We start from the raw sequence: 25,165 nt of genomic DNA on the forward strand, positions 1-25,165 counted from the left end.
TGAAGGGATCCGTTAAAAAGATGAAGTCAGAGACTGATGCAGATTAAGTGCGGGTTATTTGTGAAGGCATTTTGAAGTTTCACAATTCTTGTTTAGGATAAACCAATTCATAATCTGTGAGGTCTAAGATCTAGGACTCCACCATTGTCATCGTCTAATGTCTTAATTACAAAATATGACTATTGTTTAATTTCCGCCTTAAAGAATAACTGTTACGAGTTATAATCACGTGGTTCAGAGGAGTCAGTAAATGGTAAAAACTTTCCCATTTGAATTAAATATGTAAGAAATGAATGGACATATTTATGAAAACAAGCTCAAAGTAAAAGTGCTGGATTCACCTCCGTCTTTTATGTTCAGTTTCTAACTTACACTGGTAAATGAACAGCTGGAATATGGCATCCACATTTACTAGTTATTTCTGAATAAGGCACATTTGTCAGTAAATTATATTCTCAACTAGACAGCTATGACCTTGTTTTTTTCATAATTATGAGATTATCCTTCACATTCATTCAAGGTCATTTTAGCTTTTACTGAGAACTAAGCACAAAACTCTGTGTCTGTGCTAGAAGTACACATTGATTCTGTAGTCATTTTATGGGATCATGCACTTATTTAGTCCATGAGCCAAGAGCCAATTTTGACGATATCGGTACCACCCGGAGTGACTAATTCTCTTTGGTGTTTTTAGGTAGATGCATGTCTGTAGTTTATGTTTTGATAGGATAGCCCTTGCACATCAGTAGCTTAACCCCTTCAGGCCTATTTGTACCCAAATGCCTAGGCCATTTTTTGTAAATCTGACCTGTCACTTCATGCGGTAATAACTTTGGGACGCTATCACCTACCCACGCCATTCTGAGATTGTTTTCTCGTGACATATTGTACTTCATGGTAGTGCTAATTGTGAGTCAATAGATTTTACCTTTCTGCATAAAAAATTACAAAATATACGAAAATTTGGGAAAAATTTGCTATTTTTGAACTTTGAAATTCTCTACTTTTTGCAAAAATGCTGATACCCCCCATAACAATTATTAGTTACATTCTCCACATGTCTACTTCACATTGGCATCATTTTGGAAATGAAATTTTATATTTTTCGGATGTGATAAGGCTCATAGTTTTATACGCAATTTTTAAAGTTTACGACTACATTTCCAAAACCCATTTTTCCAAGGACCAAGTCAGTTCGGACGTCACTTTATGGGTCTTGTATAACAGAACCCACCCATACATTACCCCATTTTGCAAACTACACCCCTCAAGGTGTTCAAAACGGATTTTCAAAACTTTGTTAACCCCTTAGGTGTTGCACAGGAATTCAAGCAAAATGACAGTGAAATATCAAAATTTCAATTTTTTGGCCGATATTCCATTGTAATCCAATTTTACCTGCAACCCAGCAAGGGTTTACAGCAAACCCAAACCCAAAATTGGTTACCCCAATTCTGCAGTTTATAGAAACACCCCACATGTACATGTAAACTAAATTATGGGCGCGCAAGAGGGCTCAGCACAGAAGGAGAGCTAGGCGGTTTTTGGGATAATAGATTACACTGGAAGAAATCCAGTGGGCCATGTCGTATTGGAGAGACCCTGAGGTACCCCCAGAGTGGAAACCCCCAAAAGGTTACCGCATTTTGGAAACTACACCCCCTAAGGAATGTTTTAGGGGGTATAGTAATCACTTTGACCCAACAAGCGCTCCATTGGAGTTTCATGCACTTGGTTGAGGAAATTGAAAAGTACGTTTTTTACCGAAAAATGTCGCTTTAGGGACACATTTTTCATTTTGAAAAGGGGGACTAGGAAAAAGTACACCCCACTTTTTATTCCCCATTGTCTCCCGAACATGGCAATACCACAAGTGTTGTCTAAAACCACAGTATTGGCGCACGGCAGGCTTCGTAAGCGAAGCTGCGGCAAAATTCACTGTAAGAAATCTATGGGGCCATGTCACATTTGGAGACACCCTGAGGTCCCGCACAGTGGAAACCCCAAAAAAGTGACCCCATTTTTGAAACTACACCCCCTAAGGAATGTTTTAGGAGGTACAGTAACCACTTTGCATCGGGAACCGGCTCCCGACCCGCGGCGATCGCCCGGCATATGATGCAGGTACGATTCGGCCGGCGCGAAGGGGATAATGGTATTTTTCACCTTTTGAATAGATCCTACCTATATTTCCAAAAAATAACGATTAAAGGTCGATTTAGGGGAAATGCCAAAATGTCAATACAATGCATGTAGTATTTGTAACAAAATTTAATCCAAGTTATGTAAATACACACTGAACATGTCATGGGCTTGTCCATACTAATGTGTGTGTGTTTGTGTGTGTAGGTGTGTGTGTGTGTGTGTGTGTGTGTGTGCCAAGGGTTTTAATGTTTTTCTTTGTGTTTGCAGGTGTTTACTGACATATCTAATGGCATGATGGAAGTACCAGCGAGGAAGAAATCACGGATCGACTGTATCATACACTGCTCTAATGATGACAGTGATGATCTGGCATCCCTACAGGATTTGGACTCCTGGAAAACATTGCTTAGGGCTGCAGAGATCAGACAGCATGAATTTGTCCTGGAAGCAGCTAAGGGCCTTAAAGAACGAGAAATACCACACAAACAATATCACCGTAAATGTCGTAGTCTCTTTACAATGAAGAAGTCACTGGATTCTATCCTTGCCAAGGGTGTCAATGTCGAAACAGCAAGCGAAATCCCCAGGAGGAGGCTACCGAGGGGTACCCCCAGTGATAGCAGGGTGTATGCCAAAGTATGTATGTTCTGCGAGAAGTCAAGCAAGTATCTCAAAGGAGAAAAAACAAGGGAGCCAGTCGTCCAGTGTGTTGAGCTACGAGCAGATGAGACGATCCGCAGAGCAGCGATAAGGAAAGGCACACAGAGAATCCTTGGTTTACTTAGCAGAGACCTTGTTGCTTCAGAGGGGCACTACCACAAGTCGTGCTACAAACTATTCACAAAAGATGATTCCCAAGTGGCCTGTAGGTCTGGTGCAGCAGAAAATCAGGAAGAAAGCAAGGAAGTACGCTACGGAGAGGCAGAGAGAGAAGCCCTTAAGGAACTCTTCTTGTATATAAGGACTGAATTGTTCCCAAACCCAGAAGTACTGCCATGATAAACCTCACATCTAGGCTTCAGAGATGCATGATGTCCCGTGGTATCATCAAACTGAAACCATCGACAAAGAAACATGTTCGCCGAAAACTTGAAACAGAGTTTGGTGAATCACTCCGCTTTCTCTCCGATGAGAAAGGTAAGCTTCTAGTCTATCCATATAGCCTATCAATGGACGACCTTGCCCGGCAAGCACACAGCATGACAAAAGATCTGCAAGAAGCAAGAGCCGCTAACTCTGGAGATGTCGTAACCAAAGCAGCAATGCAGCTGAGGAATGAGATCAAGAAGCAAGATGTGAGTCAGCCATGGCCTCCCGATACAGATCAGAATGTCGTTCCTGCATTAGTCACTCAATTCCTGCAAACCCTGCTTACAGGAGATTGTGAGTGCCAAACTCCCTCTGAAAGAGCTCAACGTCTTGCCACATCCTTCGGCAGTGACTTGGTTTTTGCTGTTACCAATGGAAAGACAAAGCCACCCAAGCACGTACTGCTGTCCTTTGCAATTAAGTCTTTGACCGGCAATACAGAACTGGTTCGAACTCTGAATCGTCTTGGCCACTGTGTGTCATATTCAACGGCTGAGGAGATCGATACAGCCCTTTGTATCCAGAAGTTTGAATGTTCAACGGATGACATCCCAATGCCAGCAAATATCTACCCTGGTGTGTTCACAACCTTGGCCTGGGATAACATTGACAGACTTGAGGAGACACTAAGTGGAGCAGGTACATCTCATAGAGTCAATGGCATCGCTGTTCAGTCCAATGTTGCATGCTCTGTGACAAAAGTCCTGCCAGATGTAACCAAAGAAGAAAAGAAGCATAATTCCGACAGAATTAATGCTACCAATATACAATGTTGGGCGGCGGGGAGGGCCACCCAGGATTGAGACTGCGAATGTTAACACTACCGAGGAGGTCCAGGATTCAAAAACCAAGAACTATATCTGGCTTCTGGCTAGAATGTCAGACCATGAGGATCAGACCATTAGCAGTTGGACTGGGTTCAACATCCAAATCCGCAGCGACATTGTAGTGGCCCAGGACACTGTAAGCTACCTGCCCACTATCAATGCTCCTGCAACAGCCATGTCCACTGTGAATGAAGTCTTGGAGCAAACACATGCCATCATGCAGACCCTGAAGCTTAACAGAATTGTGTGCGTGTTTGATCAAGCACTCTATTCCAAAGCTGCCGAGGTTATCTGGAAACAGGAGAAGTTCAAGAACATTATAATTAGAATGGGTGTCTTCCACACAATCTGTAATCTCCTCTCCATCATAGGTAAGAGATTTCAGGATGCAGGCCTTAGAGATCTGTGTGTTGAATCCGGTGTTATTGCTGAAGGATCAGTGTCTGGAGTGATGGATGGCCGGAGGTACAACAGAGCAGTGAGACTACACAAGCTGGTCTATGAAGCACTTATGAGGCTTGCATGGAAAAACTTCCTTCCATGGCTAGAAGAAAACCATGCAAGGGACCTTCACCATCTGGATGAAACACTGAAGAACATCACAAACTTTCGCATCAGTGTGTCGCAGGGATCCTTCGAAAAGTTCTTGGATAATGAATCTGGTACACTTACCCTGAAGCTCTTTCAAGTTTATCTTGAGACCTTCAGAAATGAACAACTCTCAGCATTCTGGATGTCATACTTGGACATGGTCGAGACCATGCTGGCCCTGGTTCGAGCTTCAAGAGAAGGCAACTGGATGCTTCATCTAGGAGCAATCCGACAGATCGGTAGCAAGAATCCTTTTGGACGGATTCCTATGGACCAGACCATCGAAGAAACAATCAACAAAGACACCCAGACACCAGGGGGCACAAAAGGCTTCAGCCTCAAAGTTGGAGCTGTCGCCAGATTCTACCTGACATCGGAGTACCGCAGCATGTACTTGAGGCAGCTGAGGGCCCTAGTAGGCCAACAATATACTGACTTCAGTCATTCAGACCTACAAGTGTCCAGGATTAGAAGAGATGAAGCCGATGTCCGATCTTTTGTTGAACTGCTGGAGACTGGTTGGTTGAACCCCTTCATCAAAGAGCATAATGGTGAACTTATCAGTTTATCAACAGCGACTGCAGCACCACCAGATGTAGCCAAAGACCTTCTAGGGGCATACAGTATAGGAGAGGATGCATATCACACATTCAAGGATGAGCGTTTGGGTACCGATACGCCAACTACACTGTTTCATGACAAGATGACGAAGAACAATCTTAAAACGTTCTCTAACATCAGAATGAAGACACACAGACAAGGCCTTGGTAAGGAGGTAATTTTGAAGGCTGACAGGAACCTATTTGGCCAGATGATACTTGTAGCTGAGAACAGAAAGCTACAAATGAGTGATGTCTTGACTCATCCCCTGGGGCCATTGCCATGGGCACTTGCCAACGGTGATGGGTCTATCCGCAAGACCAACAAGGCTGCCCTAGCAAGGGAGTTGGAGAGGAATGCTCCTCCTGCAGAGGTGATCCCTGAGCCCTCTGCAACCATCATTGATGGGATGAGCCTGGTTCAGAAACTGAAGGGAAACGATGCAACATTTGCCCAGCTAGCAGGCACAGCAATGAGTTGCGCTATCCTTGAGGGTGCTAAGAGCAAGCGCATTGATATTGTCTTTGACGTCTACAAGGAGACATCCATCAAAGATACAGAAAGAGTCACCAGATATGAAGGCACAGGGATCCATTTCAAGAACATTCTACATGGGCACAACATCCAGCAGTGGAGAAAGCTACTAAGTAATTCCTCCAACAAGGCAAGTCTCATAAAGTTTCTGGTAGAAGAATGGAAGGCGAAACACCACAGGGAGAAGCTTGAGGAGAAGGAGATGTATGTCACATGTGAGCAGCTCTGCTTTAAGATCACCAAAGAACAGTGGGAAGAGGCTGCTGACCTTAAGTCAAGTCAAGAAGAAGCAGACACACGCCTCTTTCTCCATGCTCTTCATGCAGCAGAATCTGGTTACAAGTCTGTCATCATCACTTCAGAGGATACTGATGTCATGGTCCTGTGTCTGGGCATGTGCCACAAAATCCCATCCCACCTGTTCCAGAAATGCGGTACACAGAACCGGACAAGATTCCTGGATATCACTACTCTGAGCAGAACATTGGGAGGCAGCGTGTGTGATTCATTGATTGGTATGCATGCATTTACAGGCTGTGACACAGTCAGTGCATTCGCTGGCCGTGGGAAGATGACGACACTCAAGCAGTTGAAGATGAACAAGACATACCAGGATGCCTTTCAGGAAGTTGGTCGTTCATGGGAAGTGTCTCCCGAACTCTTTGAGAAGTTACAGGAAATCACCTGCCACATGTACCTGCCAACTACCCAAACAACTGAGGTAAACAGGCTCCGGTATCAGCTGTTCTGTGCCAGATGTGGAGAGGTAGAGTCAAGTCAACTCCCTCCTTGCCAAGACTGCCTTTTCATGCATGCACTGCGTGCAAACTACCAGGCTGCGATCTGGAGGAGAAGTCTGCAGAGCCAGCCATTTGTTGCAAACCCAACAGACTGCGGTTGGATGATAGATAATGACGGAAAGCTTGTTGTCAAGTGGATGCGAGGGGCACCAGCACCGGAAGCTATTATCCAGCTACTGTCCTGCAAGTGTGTGCGGTCATGCGAACTTCCTCAGTGTACTTGCCTCAGCAATGGCCTGAAGTGCATGGACATGTGCAGGTTACAGACATGCCAGAACAAGGGTATTGAAGACGAGCCAGTAGAACAACAGTCAGATTCAGAGTCTGATGTTAAAGATATTATGGAGTAACGTTATATAATTATACATACACACACAATATATATATATACACACACACACACACACACACACACACACACATTAGTATGGACAAGCCCATGACATGTTCAGTGTGTATTTACATAACTTGGATTAAATTTTGTTACAAATACTACATGCATTGTATTGACATTTTGGCATTTCCCCTAAATCGACCTTTAACCCCTTCCTGCCATCCGACATACTATCCCGTCCACGGTACCCGGGCCCATATGACCGGGGACGGGATAGTACGTCGGCGCGATCAGCGGCGCCCACGTGGTGAGCGCCGCTGATCGCGGCCGGGTGTCAGCTGATTATCACAGCTGACACCCGGCACAATGTGTCAGGGGCGGTCACGGACCGCCCCCGACACGTTAACCCCTTGCACACCGCGATCAAACACGATCGCGGTGTACCGGGGGTTAAAGGGAAGCATCGGCAGGGAGGGGGCTCCCTCCGTGCTTCCCTGAGCCCCCCACGGCAGCGCAATGTGCAGCGCTGCTGCGGGGGACTCCCTTCCTCCAGGCCCCCGAATCCAAGATGGCGACGGAGGCCTTCGGGGGCCTGCGGAAGCTGGCTTCCTCAGTGCCTGCAAAGCGCAGGCATGAGGAAGCCTTCTGCAGTGCCTGTGTCAGATCGCTGATCTGTCACAGTGATCTGTGATGTGACAGATCAGCGATCTGTCACAGGACAGTGATGTCCCACCTGGGACTATTTAATAAAGTAAAAAAAAAAATAAAAAAAGTGTAAAAATAATTTTAAAAAAAATCGCCAAATAAATTAGAAAAAAAAAAAAAATATTCCCCCAATAAATCCATTTTTTGGAAATAATAAAAAAAAAAACAATAAAAGTACACATATTAGGTATCGCCGCGTCCGTAACGACCCGCCCTATAAAACTGTCCCATTAGTTAACCCCTTTAGCGAACCCCTTAAAAAATAAAAATAAAAAACGAAGCAAAAAATAATGATTTATTATCATACCGCCAAACAAAAAGTGTAATAACGCGCGATCAAAAAGACGCATATAAATAGCCATGGTACCGCTGAAAACGTCATCTTGTCCCGCAAAAAACGAGCCGCCACACAGCATCATCAGCGAAAAAATAAAAAAGTTATAGCTCGCTGAATAAAGCGATGCAAAAATAATTATTTTTTATATAAAATAGTTTTCATTGCATAAAACCGACAAAAACATAAAAAACGACCTAAATGAGGTATCGCTGTAACCGTACTGACCCGAAGAATAAAACCGCTTTATCAATTTTACCGCACGCGGAACGGTGTAAACGCACCCCCCCCCAAAAGAAATTTATGAAACGCTGGTTTTTGTTCATTCTGCGTCCCAAAAATCGGAATAAAAAGCGATCAAAAAATTTCACGTGCCCGAAAATGGTACCAATAAAAACGTCAACTTGTCCCGCAAAAAATAAGACCTCACATGACTCGGTGGGTCAAAATACGGAAAAATTATAGCTCTCAATATGTGGTGATGCAAAAACTATTTTTACAATAAAAAGCGTCTTTTAGTGTGCGACAGCCGCCAAACATAAAAACCGCCATAAATAGTAAATCAAACCCCCCGTTATCACCCCCTTAGTTAGGGAAAAATAAAATTAAAAAAATGTATTTATTTCCATTTTTCCATTAGGGTTAGGGCTAGGGTTAGGGCTAGGGGTGTGTTGGGGTAGGGTTAGGGCTAGGGTTAGGGCTAGGGTTAGGGTTAGGGGCGTGTTGGGGTTCGGGTAGGAGTTAGAATTGGGGGTTTCCACTGTTTGGGCACATCAGGGGCTCTCCAAATGCAACATGGCGTCTGATCTCAATTCCAGCCAATTCTGAGTTGAAAAAGTCAAATGGCGCTCCTTCCCTTCCAAGCTCTGCTATGCGCCCAAACAGTGTTTTACCCCCACATGTAGGGTATCAGCCTACTCAGGACAAATTGCAAAACAATTTTTGGGGTCCAATTTCTCCTGTTACCCTTAGGAAAATAAAAAATTGGGGGCAAAAATATCATTTTTGTGGAAAAAAATGATTTTTTTATTTTCACGTCCGAGTGTTATAAACTTCTGTGAAGCACTTGGGGGTTCAAAGTGCTCACCACACATCTAGATAAGTTCCGTGGGGGGTCTAGTGTCCAAAATGGGGTCACTTGTGGGGAGTTTCAATAGTTTAGGTACATCAGGGGCTCTCCAAACGCACATGACACCCGCAGACCATTCCATCAAAGTCTGCATTCCAAAACGTCACTGCTTCCCTTCCGAGCCCTGACGTGTGTCCATACAGTAGTTTTCTCCCACATATGGGGTGTCAGCGTACTCAGGACAAATTGGACAACAACTTTTGGGGTCCAATTTCTCCTGGTACCCTTGGGAAAATAAAAAAATGGTGACTAAAAGATCATGTTTGTGGAAAAAATACGAATTTTTTATTTTCACGCCCGGGCGTTGTAAACTTCTGTGAAGCACTGGGGGGTTCAAAGTGCTCACCACACATCTAGATAAGTTCCTTGGGGGGTCTAGTATACAAAATGGTGTCATTTGTGGGGGGTTTCCACTGTTTAGGTACATTAGGGGCTCTCCAAAGGCAACATGACACCCGCAGACCATTCCATCAAAGTCTGCATTCCAAAACGTCACTACTTCCCTTCCGAGCCCCGACGTGTGCCCATACAGTAGTTTTCTCCCACATATGGGGTATCAGCATACTCAGGACAAATTGGACAACAACTTTTGGGGTCCAATTTCTCCTGGTACCCTTGGGAAAATAAAAAAATGGTGATTAAAAGATCATGTTTGTGGAAAAAATACGAATTTTTTATTTTCACGCCCGGGTGTTATAAACTTCTGTGAAGCACTGGGGGGGTCAAAGTGCTCACCACACATCTAGATAAGTTCCTTAGGGGGTCTAGTTTCCAAAATGGTGTCATTTGTGGGGGGTTTCCACTGTTTTGGTACATCAGGGGTTTTCCAAACGCGACATCGTGTCCGATCTCAATTCCAGCCAAAAACGTCAAATGGCGCTGCTTCCCTTCCGAGCACTGCCATGCGCCCAAATAGTGGTTTACCCCCACATGTGGGGTATCAGCGTACTCAGGACAAATTGCACAATAACTTTTAGGGTCCTGTTACCCTTGGGAAAATAAAAATTGGGGTGAAAAGATCATTTTTGTGGAAAAAATATGATTTTTTAATTGTACCGCTGTACGTTATAAACTTCTGTAAAGCCCTTGTGGGTTCAAAGTTCTCACCACATATCTAGATAAGTTCCTTGGGGGGTCTAGTTTCCAAAATGGGGTCACTTGTAGGGGGTTTCCACTGTTTAGGTACATCAGGGACTCTCCAAACGTGACATGGCGTCCAATCTGAATTCCAGCCAATTTTGCATTGAAAAAGTCAAACGGCGCTCCTTCCATTCTGAGCTCTGCCATGCGCCGAAACAGTCGTTCCCCCCCACATATCAGGTATCTGCGTACTCAGGACAAATTGCACAATAACTTTTGCAGTTCAATTTCTCCTGTTACCCTTGGTAAAATAAAAAAAATTGAACCTGAAGTATTTTTTTTATGAAAAAAAGTTAGATGTTCATTTTTTTTTAAATATTCAAAAAAATTCCTGTGACGCACCTAAAGGGTTAATAAACTTCTTGAATGTGGTTTTGAGCACCTTAAGGGGTGCAGTTTTTAGAATGGTGTCACTTTTGGGTATTTTCTATCATATAGACCCCTCAAAGTGGCTTCAAATGTGATGTGGTCCTAAAAATAAAATGGTGTTGTAAAAATGAGAAATCGCTGGTCAACTTTTAACCCTTATAACTTCCTAACAAAAAAAAATTTTGGTTCCAAAATTGTGCTGATGTAAAGTAAACATGTGGGAAATGTTAGTTATCAAGTTTTTTGTGTGCCGTATCTCTGTGATTTAAGGGCATAAAAATTCAAAGTTGGAAAGTCGCGAAATTTTCAAAATTTTCGCCAAATTTCCATTTTTCTCACAAATAAACGCAAGTTATTTGAATGAAATTTTACCACTAACATGAAGTACAATATGTCACGAGAAAACAATGTCAGAATCACCGGGATCCATGGAAGCGTTCCAGAGTTATGACCTCATAAAGGTACAGTGGTCAGATTTGTAAAAATTGGCCCGGTCATGAACGTGCAAACCACCCTTGGGGGTGAAGGGGTTAATCATTATTTTTTGGAAATATAGGTAGGATCTATTCAAAAGGTGAAAAATACCATTAACCCTTTCGCGCCGGCCACCGTAGCGGTACGGCGAATCGTACCCAGATCATATGCCGAGCGATCGCCGCGGGTCGGGAGCTGGTTCCCGGTGCAAAGTGGTTACTGTACCTCCTAAAACATTCCTTAGGGGGTGTAGTTTCAAAAATGGGGTCACTTTTTTGGGGTTTCCACTGTGCGGGACCTCAGGGTGTCTCCAAATGTGACATGGCCCCATAGATTTCTTACAGTGAATTTTGCCGCAGCTTCGCTTACGAAGCCTGCCGTGCGCCAATACTGTGGTTTTAGACAACACTTGTGGTATTGCCATGTTCGGGAGACAATGGGGAATAAAAAGTGGGGTGTACTTTTTCCTAGTCCCCCTTTTCAAAATGAAAAATGTGTCCCTAAAGCGACATTTTTCGGTAAAAAACGTACTTTTCAATTTCCTCAACCAAGTGCATGAAACTCCAATGGAGCGCTTGTTGGGTCAAAGTGATTACTATACCCCCTAAAACATTCCTTAGGGGGTGTAGTTTCCAAAATGCGGTAACCTTTTGGGGGTTTCCACTCTGGGGGTACCTCAGGGTCTCTCCAATACGACATGGCCCACTGGATTTCTTCCAGTGTAATCTATTATCCCAAAAACCGCCTAGCCCTCCTTCTGTGCTGAGCCCTCTTGCGCGCCCATAATTTAGTTTACGTGTACATGTGGGGTGTTTCTATAAACTGCGGAATTGGGGTATTCAATTTTGGGTTTGGGTTTGCTGTTAACCCTTGCTGGGTTGCAGGTAAAATTGGATTACAATGGAATATCTGCCAAAAAATTGAAATTTTGATATTTCACTGTCATTTTGCTTGAATTCCTGTGCAACACCTAAGGGGTTAACAAAGTTTTGAAAATCCGTTTTGGACACCTTGAGGGGTGTAGTTTGCAAAATGGGGTAATGTATGGGTGGGTTCTGTTATACAAGACCCATAAAGTGACGTCCGAACTGACTTGGTCCTTGGAAAAATGGGTTTTGGAAATGTAGTCGTAAACTTTAAAAATTGCGTATAAAACTATGAGCCTTATCACATCCGAAAAATATAAAATTTCATTTCCAAAATGATGCCAATGTGAAGTAGACATGTGGAGAATGTAAACTAATAACTGTTATGGGGGGTATCAGCATTTTTGTAAAAAGTAGAGAATTTCAAAGTTCAAAAATAGCGAATTTTTCCCAAATTTTCGTGTATTTTGTAATTTTTTATGCAGAAAGGTAAAATCTATTGACTCACAATTAGCACTACCATGAAGTACAATATGTCACGAGAAAACAGTCTCAGAATGGCGTGGGTAGGTGATAGCGTCCCAAAGTTATTACCGCATGAAGTGACAGATCAGATTTACAAAAAATGGCCTAGGCATTTGGGTACAAATAGGCCTGAAGGGGTTAAGCTACTGATGTGCAAGGGCTATCATATCAAAACATAAACTACAGACATGCATCTACCTAAAAACACCAAAGAGAATTAGTCACTCCTGGTAGTACCGATATCTGGCCCGGCTCATGGACTAATTCGTATGGTGTGACGACATAATACGGCTTTCGTAGTGGTCTAATATACTGCCATATGCCACCAATATCATATGAAGTTTTTCCCTTTTTTTTGGACTCTATATACAGTTGTGCTCAAAAGTTTACATACCCCGGCAGAATGTTTGCTTTCTTGGCCTTTTTTTCAGAAAATATGAGTGATAGCACCAAAACTTTTTCTCCGCTCATGGTTAGTGGTTGGGTAAAGCCATTTATTGTCAAACTACTGTGCTTTCTCTTTTTAAATCATAATGACAACCCAAAACCTCCAAATGACCCTGATAAAAAGTTCACCATTCATATTCTCTGAAAAAAGGCCAAGAAAGCAAAAATTGTGCTGGGGTATGTAAACTTTTGAGCACAACTGTACATGGCATTTGGCACAGCCTGTCAACAGTGCCATGTATTGTTATGTATTAAGGAAGATGTACAGACTCCATTCCCTTCTTTAAGTTATCATACAAATGCACGTGATCATTAATAAGAGGAAGAGTAATTAACTTCCAAAGTAGCATAATGGCAAATTTGGTGTTTTTATATATATATATATATATATATATATATGTTTTGTAAGGTGGCTGCTGGAGACATAGTTGATGGGAGGCATGTATCACGGAAGTGGTTATCATCTGTGATGTAAACCTGGGGTAATGCTCTAGTGCACATAGTACTAGGAGGCTTGTTTTGTGCATCTGGGCCAGATTTTATGGGCAGCCTGAGAGATGGGCGGGACTGGTTTCCCACATACCCACCCCTGGTTGTGGTTCAAATGGTGCCTGCACTGAATGGACGTTTATTTTCCTTTGCTTGTGGCTTGTTTTATGAAGCACCAATAAACCAGCCTGGAAATTTGAATTGAAACAGTTTCTGTGTTGCCTTACCACGCATGAAAGTGAGTAGTATTCGCAAAATTGATGTTAGAATTGCGGGCAGCGTTCCTCGGGAACACATGTGACTGCTACAGAGGTACTGCATGTCCTGGGTGAAAGCAACCATAAGCCAGCAAGCAATGTCATACAGCATGGAGGATCTGATAAAACATCTGGTGCAAGCCCAGCAACAGCTACAGCAGCAACAGCTGGCACAACAGTAGACAAGTAAGCTGCTTGCGCAACAGATCCAGCAACAGCAACAAGTCCAGCACAGTCAACAGCAGCAGCAGATTGAACTGCACACATAGACGGTTCATAGCAAGGCAGGAGCTCCGACTCCAAGGTCAGCTGATGATTTTTCCATCCGAAATGTGGTAAGGGGAGCCCTGCAGAAAATGACCCATGGTGACGACATAGAGGCCTTTTTTTAACAATTTTTAAAGGGTTGATGAGAGGGAGAAACAAGTTGCCACAGAATATGTGAAACTGGAATTTTGGCGCACTTGGGGGTGACAATGACTGTCAGGGCACAACTGGTCCACCACTGGTTATATCACCGTGACAAATCCTCTCGTTCCCAAATTTTTGATCTGCCACACTTGTTCCAAAAATGATTTCAGACAGAATTCTCTGGTAGCGTATGTGGAGATGGACCGGTTCGTGCACACCCTTCTGAGGCTAATGCAGACTTGGGTTGCCCAGGGAGATCCCCGGATCGCTGATGACCTGGTCGGACTGGTCAAAAGTTATCAAATTATTGACAGTTCCTCTCCATACTGGGGGTTTCAACAGGTGACCGAGGCAGGTCTCCTTACCACTCCCTCAACCTATCTCTGTACTGAGGTCAGGACATTTTGCGTCTGATACACATCATGCCATTGATGGAGAGAGTCATTGTAGGCTTTCAGCATCCCAAACCAGTATATGAAAGTAAGTAATAGAATCATAGATTGTTAGCATTGGAAGGGAGCTCCAGGGTCATTGTGTCCAACCCCCTGCTCAATGCAGGATTCACTAAACCATCTCAACACACATCTCTGTCCAGCCTCTGTGTGAAGACTTCCATTGAAGGAGAATTCACCACTTCTCATGGAAGCCTGTTCCACTCATTGAAAGTTTTTCTAATATATAATCTGTATCTTTTCCCCTTCAGCTTCATTTCATACAGTTTCGTTCAGTTTCATTCCGTACAGTCATTATACCTATCATTTACTTTCTCTTTTCAGAATGCTTCTCAGACCCTTGGATCCTGAAGATATTTTTCATCATTTTTACATCAACCTTCCTTATTGGGTTTCTTTCTATACTTATAATTAGAGTTAGTTTCTTACAGTGCAGTAACAACAGGAGGACCTCTTCATCTGACTACAGGGTGCCAACATCAATTAAGGTAAGGTTCCCCATCAGATGGAATCTCTCCCTGCTAGTCTCTATTAGGTCTCACTTTTTACGTCCATGTACTGTATGTTTCATGGATAGAATATGTAGCCATTATAATCCATGTGGCTGTTCACATGTCTGTGTTTTTGCAGACCCAGTGTCTTCAAAACCAAAATAATGGAGGCATGTTAGTTTTTGATCCGAATTATGGAGCAAGCTTGCCCATTCAAATCAATGGGACCATCACCAAAAAAACAGCCAATGGATGTCATCCATGTGTCACCATGTTTGTTTTTATGTGTTTAAGGCTATGAGCCCACGGTCCGGAAGTAGCAGTGTTTCAGATGCCTTCTATGGAGCGCAGGTAAATCTACATCTGAACCGAGCGAATTTACCGCATCCAATACATTCTTTTGGTGAAATTTCTGTTGCGTCTCTGCAAGAAAAATTGACACGTTGCGGTCCTGAAAGACGTACCACATGTCAATTTCCACGGGTGATCTGCAGATGCACACACATATAGTGGACATGGGATTTCTTGAAATCCCATCTACTATGCTGTAGCATTTCGCCGCTGCGGTTTTGACACTGAATAATTACGTAGCATGAAAACCGCTGCAATTCCTGATCTTGGGCACATACCCGATAGAGAAAGAGAAACATCGAATACTTTATCTTTCCAATTCAATTTTGCATACAAGAATATACAGTGCTGCGCTGATGGTAAAAACGGACACATTGACCAATTGTAGATGAAGGATGTTTCATATTATATTTTTTTCTCCCCAGGATAAAAATGGCCTGCACAATGTGTATTCAAGGACCGTGACATACACTCGGGAAAAACCAGAAGACATTAATATCAACATTGGGAGGCTGGCAGCACACGAAGCTTTCAAGTACAAGTATTAAGGCTTGCATTAGGTGACCCACATCACTCTGGCGTTTGCATCCAGTGACTTTTATGCCTTTTTCTAGACATTTTTTAGAATGATATTAATGCCATATAAATGGGCCGGGCCTGTTTATTCCACACGTGCCAACACACAAACCATCAGAACGGATGCCCTCATTTACCTAGCAAAAGACTAATCATAAGAAGAGTGTGACGTTCCGCAAGTGATGGCATGAAGTGATTCCTTTTTACTACATGATTTTTGTCTCATCTTGTATAGATTTGGGAACCGACATAACTCCTGAGTTGTCGTTTAGCTGCTCTACTAGATCCATGTGCATTACTACTGTACGGTACAAGGTTTGAATCTAGCACTTTATTCTTTTTATTACCTTTTGTATGTTTTTTTTATGAAGCACTGATTACACTTTAGCTAGATTGTGTGTGCACTCCACAGAGAGGTCTGTAAACTTGTCACGATACAGATGCATTGTGATGAGTTTGTCATTGGACTCTGAGCTTTGTAACGTTGTTGATGCACAAAAAAAGTTCAGTGACACATTCGGCTCTGCTACATCTGTGGGCACGGGGAAAAAAAAACGCAACTTTCGAGTGCTTAAACTGCTGCAAGAGAAATATTTATGCGGCTTCTTTCATCCAGTTGTGAAGTACTGTAATAGTTTTTATGTGCATAAATAGGCCTTTATTCAAGTTATTAAACATGTGCACATTCTATGTGTTGACAGTCTAAAAAACGATGTCATAAAATACTGTGACTCGAAATGATAGCATTTTTAAAAGAAATTTTAAGAAAAGGAAAACAGACCACCTTGACGTAGACTTAGGTAAAATGTTGTCCCAGGGCTCAAAAAATTGCTATAATACTTTTGATATCATTTTACTTCCACCTTTACAGTAACTCTTAAGATTACCATAAAATTAACAACTTTTTGTTTAATATTGCAGTTTTATAGGCGACCTGTCACGTCCAGAATGCTATATACCTGCATGTGCAAGAGTAATCTGATGGTAAATGGTGCTCATATCCCATCTAGCCAGCTTACTGGAGCAGCAGCTACAGGTAGAAAATTCAGTGTTATTCTCCCTGCAGCCGCTCGCTTCCAGTCAATGGGACACTGCAGGAAATGGATACAGATTGACAGCCTACTCTGCAGCATGTATACTGTATATGTGCTGCATGTGTGTGCAGGACAGGTTGTCAATCAGTGTGCCAGGGAGTGATTGCTGTACAGCGGGGAGTGATTATAGCCGCTTCCTTCAAACCCTGATGACTTCCCGTGACACCCCTGTAGATGCTGCTTCAGTTAGCTGAATTAATAGGATTTAAGTGTTATTTACATGCAGATTACCCTAAATCAGCAGGTAAATGACATTTCCCAATGTGACAAGTTGCCTTTAAAATATTGTTCTCATGATTTGTTTCCTGGAGAGCGCTGTTTCCCTGCCTTCCATCTTCCTTCTTGTCTGTGGCGGGGGGGAAATGTGACCAATAATTGACCCTTTATATGAGCAACATGGTCACATCGTTGGTCCAAACTGCATGCTCCCTTCAGAGCAGCGCTTACAAGCTCTATAGCAAAGCGCACTCCTTGCCATGAAACAAGCCACTGCCGATGGACTGCGGGAGGTGGCCGGCAACCTAGGCAATGAGAGTAATGGTAAAATTAAAAGTCCCTCCCTTCTTTGGAACTGAGAGGATTTTTAATAGCAGGTAAATTGTTGTTACAAGCACTTTGCAATTTTACCTATTTGTGATGATGAGAAAACTCCTTCAGTTATCAAAAAGTGAGAATAGCACAATAATTCTGTACATTGGTTGTGGATTTATATCAGACAACAAATTGTGGATTTAATTGTCCATATAATTACATATGTTAAAGTGATTACATGATCGGCCATATTGACAGAAACGGGTGACTTGTACGCCTGTTATTTATACATGAGGCCCCGTTACTCTCAGTACTATACAATGACATGAGGCGGATACATGTTGTGCTCGGCCACCGTATTTCAGAACACTAAGCAGCGTTACAAAAGGTATCGTAGCAGCACAGTGCGTATGTCGGCGTCTACACCAGACTTTACTGGTTGTGAGATTCACCACGAACAGCAAAAGTGACATGAAGCATTCATTTGCAATTGCTTTAAAGCATTGTCTACGCTTTTGCTACTAATTTATTATTTTGTTTGTTTTTTTTTATTTGTTTATTAGGATTTTTTTGAAAGAATATGTTGATAAACTTCTTACTATATTTATATACCAGATTGAAAGTTTATTTCTGCCACAAAGCTCCAAATCTTCTGCACGTAACATTTTGTCTTCCTATTGTCACTATAAGTGAGATTTGTAGACTGTTTATACAGTGATCTCATTGTACAGGGTGGGCCATTTATATGGATACACCTAAATAAAATGGGAATGGTTGGTGATATCAACTTCCTGTTTGTGGCATATTAGTACATGGGGGGGGAACTTTTCAAGATGGGTGCTGAGGTGGTGACCATGGAGGTCATGTTGAAGTTGGCCAATTTGAATCCAACTTTTATTTTTTCCTGTGGGAAGAGGGTCATGTGACACATCAAACTTATTGAGAATTTCACAAGAAAAACAATGATGTCCTTGGTTTTAACGTAACTTTATTCTTTCATGAGTTATTTACAAGTTTCTCTTTGTTTTCAGCCATTGACTTGTCGCAGAGGTTAACACGTGAGGAGCGGATAGAAATTGTATTGATGTTTGGTGAACGCAATACCCGCGTCATTGCAGCAGATTGCAGTGCAAGACACCCTACACAAGAAAACTGCCACCATTCCCATTTTATTTAGGTGTATCCATATAAATGGCCCACTCAAAAAAGTTTGCCTCATCACTGAATATAATTTTATGTGTAAACGGAGGGTCCTGTTCCAATTTTTGTTTTGCCAATTCTGCAAATTCAGCGTGCCGATTTGGCATCAGTCGAACATCCGTTCGGCGGATATTAGCTACTCACAAATGTCACCCTTACAAAATCCAGCTGCTGCAACATGTCAACAAGGATGACCGAGATCGGCGCGCTGAATTTGCAGCCGTCTTGAAAAGTTCCCCCCTCCCAAATACTAATGTGCCACAAAAAGGAAGTTTCCCATTTTATTTAGGTGTATCTATATAAATGGCACACCCTGTAGAACAGTATCCAGCCTGTGTTCTAGCTCCACCTAGCGGTGACTCTAGGCAGACAAAATGTTTTTTGTTAGCACAATGGGTCAGAGGTATCAAAGGTGTCTAAAAAAAAAATCTTTGCTTGTGGCAGCCAATCTGAGGAATAAAGACAGATTATCTTTTAAACCGTTTTTGTTTTTTTTTATAAATCTATCCTTATGTTATGTTGTGCCTCTTTTGTTGTACCTTTTCTCTGTTGCTCCACCTAGAAATTTATGAATAAATTAACAACAGGGTTTTACCAGATGGTGGGGTGTCCCTGCACAGTCTTACACTATCCAATCAGAGCTATCCGTATCAGACTGGGAAGGAACGCACCCTTTTTAAAAGTCGAACGGTATCACCCAGTTGTTTATGCATTACATTTTTTTTTCACGATAAATAACAGAGGAACTGCAGTCTTTTATGAGAAATGATGTTTCAGGATTGTAATTTTTTGGGAACTACAATATGAACTAGAACAGACATGACAGCATCTGACAGGTCCTCTTTCATGGGTGTACATATTCACAAATTTTAATGGAGATATCCTGTGCCTAAGCACTAACAGGCATGTAGTTACTATCAGAGGCAACTACCTGCCGGTCGTACCCGGCGCCGGTCATTGACCACTCCTGCCAGAGATTCAGCTGCTCCCTGTCAACAGAGCAGCAGTTTCTCTAGCTGTGGACAGGGCGCGACTATTGGTGTCATGCTGATTGACAGCCGACTTATCCAAATTAGGCTGCGGGAAGCCAGCTGTCAATCGGCATGACGCCACTAGTCCCGACATGTCAAATGGAAAAGAAACAGCCGCTCTGTTGATGTGACATCAGCGGACCTCTGTGACCGCTCTGTGCCAGTGGAGAAAGGTGCTGGGCACAACAAGCAGGAAGGTAGCAATGATTTGCCTGTTAGTACTCAGGCACAATTTTTTTAAAGTTCTGGATATCCCTTTTAACATACTGATGGCCTTATAGCTAACCTTACAAATGTAAATCCAGTAGAATTTGTGTCCCTAAAAATGTCACTGTTGCGCTACGAAACATACCTTGTACTAATGTGATTGTGTTACATGACTTGTATGCCAGGATTTCACTATTGCCATTCTACTCTGAGCCCAGTGCCAATGCTGATGTGTCGAGAGTGGCAGAGATGATATTCGGCGGCACATGCCGTTATCATTGTAGCTATGTGTGATAACAGGTATCAGTTACAGGTTGTTACATAATGTTTTATTGTGCCAAGGCATTAATGCAAGTTGTCCAGGTAGAGTGAAAAAAAAGCAAATGCTTGGTGCATAGTCTTACTCCAACCAAAGTTCCAGCAAGGCAGCTCTGACCAGGGTTGCCAACCTTCCAGAAATTCCAGGATGGTCCGTAAAAATAGGGCCGTTTTTTGACCTGTCCGTAAAAAAAATTGAACTTTTCCATAATTTTTTTTTTTATTCTGAAGAAACTTGTACAGATAATTTTGGCTTTAATTATCATATTACAGTATACATTGAGGTCAGGAAATGTCTACATATTGGAATTATGGGCTGTAGACATATCACTTAGGGTATGTGCACACGTAGTTTTTAGTCTCTGCGGATTCTGTAGAGAAAACCGCAGGAAATCCGCAGGACAAAGTGCTGCGGTTTTTCTGCGGTTTATCTGTGGATTATCTGCGTTTTTTCTGCGGTTTTGCCCTGCGGTTTTACACCTCATAATGGATGAGGTGTAAAACCGCAGCGTTTCTGCACCAAACAATTGACATGCTGCGGATTGTAAACCGCAGCAAAACCGCGCGGAAAAAAACGCAGCATGTGCACAGCTTTTTTTATTTCCATAGGAAATAAAGGTACTGTATAACGCAGCAGAATCTGCTGCGTTTCTGCAGAGCCAAAAACGCTGCGGAAACGCAGCAGAATCCGCAGCGTGTGCACATACCCTTATAGTCATAATGATTTTTTTTGGCTTTCTAATGTGTACATAAAAATATTGTATGTCCATGATTTTTTGATAAGCTGTACAGAAAAAATAAAAAGTCAAGTTGGCAACCCTGGCCCTGACCCCGCTTACAATAGGGGCAAGCTTCCATCTAACCCTGTGCTTGGCCACCAAACGCCATCTCTCCTCTACCTTTTTCTTCTCTTAAGAGAAGTCCAGAATTATAGTGGTCACTGAGGAGCGCAGGGAAGTGACGACAAGATGTTTTTGAATTAGTAGTCCAATGCAGCTCCAGCCGTAGACCTCCAATGGAGGATGATAAGCTAGGACGATGTAAGTAAACGGTCAGAGGAGCGCCAGGAATAAGAGAAGAAAGCAGTAGTTTCTTTAGCCCACAACTCGTTTCGACGGGAAACCGTCTTCATCAGGTGGCAGTTTTTTCCTCTTAAGGCTCTGATGCTCATAACTTTTGTCTGATTTCCGATGTGCCTTTTCGTTTTCCTTTACACTTTTTGGAGCCACTGTAAATCTATCACCTGTTACTGATAACAGACCTGGAGATAAATGTGGATTACAGCCCTTAGGGAAACCTGGTGTGCTCCAATGTAACACACGTAGGCCCCGATCCACTTTGTCAGAGCTGGGTGAGAAAACACCAAAAGTATCACAATTTTGGCGCTGCCTCGTGTTGTGCAAAAGTTTTGCAACTTTTCAAAAAAATCTTACCCTAGTTTTCTGGTATAAAAGCTTTGATGAATGGGGGTCAAAGTGTATATTTAATATTAGAAGGGAGGGGTGGTGGTTTAATGAAGTCTCAACTTTTTCTACATTTGTGTATGATTTTTAGGGTTTGTTAAAAGAGCAACTTTTGTTACATCACCATAGCTTACAGTTTAATGGATTCCGAAGAATGCACAATTTGTTGGCACCCTCAAATCTTTTGGCACTTAAAGAATATGTACCCTCCATTGAAGCATGAATTAAAGGTGTTGTCCGACAATTGCACCTTAAAACTTGTCCCACTGGCACACTCACAAGTACAGGGATCCCAATTCCCTCCGATGAGTAGAGCAGTGGTGAAACATGTGCATTCCCACAGTGTTCATAGTCTATGGGACACAAAGCGCTAATGAGGCAATTCCCACTGACTATGGGTGGAGTGTCAGTACGACTGCCACTCTATTCAATCAGGGGACCATTGTTCCCATCAGTAATGGCTTCAGCACTGGGAATTTCAGCAATCAAAAATGTATCACATATCCTGTGGATAGGAAATAAGATGTAATTGTGGGACAACCCTTTTAAGAAAGTTTTGATGAGAAAGAATGAAATAATAAAAGACAACAAAAAAGTTAATAGCTTTGTAAAGACAGAATTTCCAAACCATTTATTGAAGTAGGAGTCAATCTGGAAAATGCAATAAAACAAACAAATATAAATACAAGACTGATGTGACAGGGTCGCGAAAAAGACTCTTATTATCTTGGCATATTTGAAATTTAATGAAAACATGGAACCAATGATTTACATACTAGTTCGTTTAATGTTACTTAGCAACTTAATTACATTCTATCTAAGCCAAATGGTATTTTTATTGCACAATATTCCAAGAAATTAACCAAAAACAGACTTGTTATTTGTTTGATTGGGTTGGTTGTTTATGTCTTTATGGGTTAAATGTATTATGCTCAGGGAAAATACATGCAGAAACAAATTGTGACTTCCTCGGAGTACGTTACATTTCCTGTTGTCATTCTGATAAGTCGTTTGGATTTCTGCATCATAAAAATATGTTAAATTAAGCACTTAAAGTAGCTGTCAGTAATCTATCCAGTAAATCAATATATAAAATTCAGCTGGTATGACCTTATTTAATAGTTGTTGTCATGTGATGTCATAGCAATCTCCTTGGAATTATATGGCTTTATGTTCTCAGACGGGTTTACTATCTCAGTCACCAAAGGTTTCAGTTTGATGAAATTGTATAGGTAGTTTTTTTGCGGGAGGACACAGAAACTCCTATAACAGTGACTGATGATGATTGCACAGCTCCTGTTGACAGCTCAGTTGCTATGACTGTATATCTAAAGTCTAGCAGCATATTTATGGTGATATAGAGGAAGGAATAATAATAATAGTTAACAAAGAAGGCAGAGATGGTACTGGTTCCAGCTTCTCATGGGAGGCTGTACTGATGCATCATGGAAACTCCTGCAGAACATAGTTTAATAAAATGCATGCTGACATTTGGGAATCATGAAGAGAATAAAGAGGAGGATGAACTGCAGGGAAGTGAGTGTAATATGTATAAAAGAGGATTTCCGTGTTGAAATAAAAAAGCTAGACTGCCTCATTAAATGGAATCTGTCAGTATGTTTTTGTTATGAAATCTGAGAGCAGCATGATGTGGGGGCTGAAAGCCTGATTCCAATGATGTGTCACTTAATAGGCTGTGTTTTGCGGTTTCAATAAAATCAGTGTTTTATCAGCAGGAAATTTTCACTACAGGACTAGATGTCTCATTCCACCTAGTCCTCCTGATCTGTTTAACCCCACCATTGATGAGCAGCTTTCTGTCACTGTACAGTATACACAGGAAACTGGCAATTATTAATGGTGTGGATGAGATTATACAGGGCTCAGCGTTTTGAGCATTACTAGATCCGCAGCAGAGAAAAGTAGTGATTTGATAAAAATGACAGCATGCGGCTCAGCACGTGGCACATCTCTGGAAACGGGGTCTCAGCCCCTACATCATGCTGCTGATACGGTAAATATCCCCCAAATATATTTTTACTACCCATTGATTCATACGTTTTTTATTTCGAGCAGCCTTAAAGGGAATCTGTCACCCTTTTTTTGGTCTATTAGCCGGCATTGACATCAAAGGCTTATCTACAGCATACTGTAATGCTGTAGATAAGCCCCCGATGTAACCTGAAAGATATGAATAACAAGTTAGATTATACTCACCCGGGGGAGCGGTCCAGGGAGAGGTCCGGCGCCTGCGCACTGCAGGACTCTGCTCTGCCCTCAACAGCCATGACAGGAAGAAAAGAAGAGGACGGCATCGCATGAAGATGGGAGGGATCGGACCGCGACACCCATCAGACCAGACCGCCCCCCGGTGAGTATAATCTACCGTGATTTTCTTCTCTTTCAGGTTACATCGGGGGCTTATCTACAGCATTACAGAATGCTGTAGATAAGCCCCTGATGTCAGTGCCGGCAGCTGATAGTCGAAAAAAAGGGTGATAGATTCCCTTTAATAATGACATAGACACTTTGTATCCATTTCAAGAAGTAAAGGCAAAATTTAAATATTGGCCCAAATTTTCTAACTAAACAAATAAGAGTTGAATAATGGAGACAGTTTAGGCAATTTAAAATTGCAACAAACTAAATCTCAGTAGTCAATGCTTGTAATGTATGATAGATATGACACATATTCCTAAAAGTTATGGACTTTTTCTCACATTAACTCTTTATTCTCTTCTCTGAAGATATAATACATTTTCTGAAAATCACCATTTCATTTCGCTCATTCCTTTTGGCGTAAAACATTTATAAAACTTTTAAAAATTTTACACCAGTGTTTCGGTGCCAAGTACGTCTAAAATATTTATATCCCTACATCAGTTGTGCGTACATAACTGCCCCATAGTTTTGCCTCGACTGTTCCTTTAACTTCGTCATTGGACAACCCAATTTTATTCTATAACTGTGCCAGCAACAACCATTATAACAGTTCCAAACCCTATCTACATCTTTTAAATCCTTTTTTTTTTTAAACTTTAAATATTTTCTTCAGTTTTGAATCTAAATGGTGTTATTTTGGCAGCAAGCATATGAATTTCTACAAATCCATTTAAATAAATATGCTAGTTTCAGAAAACTCAATAACAAATCTGCCAGATGTATATGTTCCCTAAGAATATTCATCCATTATTTATGTAGTAGGGTATTTTCAGAACAGCTCCTAAAATTGGGCAAAAGCCAGAAACGCAGACTGTTGCCGAGTTATGCAGAGTTCTTCGGTCTCCAGAGGAGTATATGGTGGAGATAGGTAATAACTTACAGTGGGGAAAAAAAGTATTTAGTCAGTCAGCAATAGTGCAAGTTCCACCACTTAAAAAGATGA

At 42.0% G+C, this 25,165-nt stretch overlaps 1 protein-coding gene across 3 annotated transcripts in view; it reads left to right on the forward strand.

Annotated features, from left to right (window-relative positions):
* Positions 1–25,165, forward strand: part of ITGB8 (integrin subunit beta 8) — a 208,234-nt gene that overhangs the window by 144,794 nt on the left and 38,275 nt on the right. Inside the window, exons 13-15 of one of the 3 annotated variants that reach the window (XM_073581448.1) lie at positions 14,843–15,006; positions 15,304–15,360; positions 15,786–16,251. In XM_073581448.1, coding sequence (XP_073437549.1) covers positions 14,843–15,006; positions 15,304–15,360; positions 15,786–15,908 — 344 coding nt within the window. In that variant the 3' untranslated portion in view covers positions 15,909–16,251. Of the gene's footprint in view, positions 1–14,842; positions 15,007–15,303; positions 15,361–15,785; positions 16,283–25,165 lie in introns of those variants that run through there. The other 2 variants (XM_073581449.1, XM_073581450.1) reach the window with 2 other exon arrangements.

This window comes from Dendrobates tinctorius, unplaced genomic scaffold (assembly GCF_039654945.1).
Source record: "Dendrobates tinctorius isolate UK_male_01 unplaced genomic scaffold, ASM3965494v1 ptg000070l, whole genome shotgun sequence".
NCBI lineage: Eukaryota > Metazoa > Chordata > Amphibia > Anura > Dendrobatidae > Dendrobates > Dendrobates tinctorius.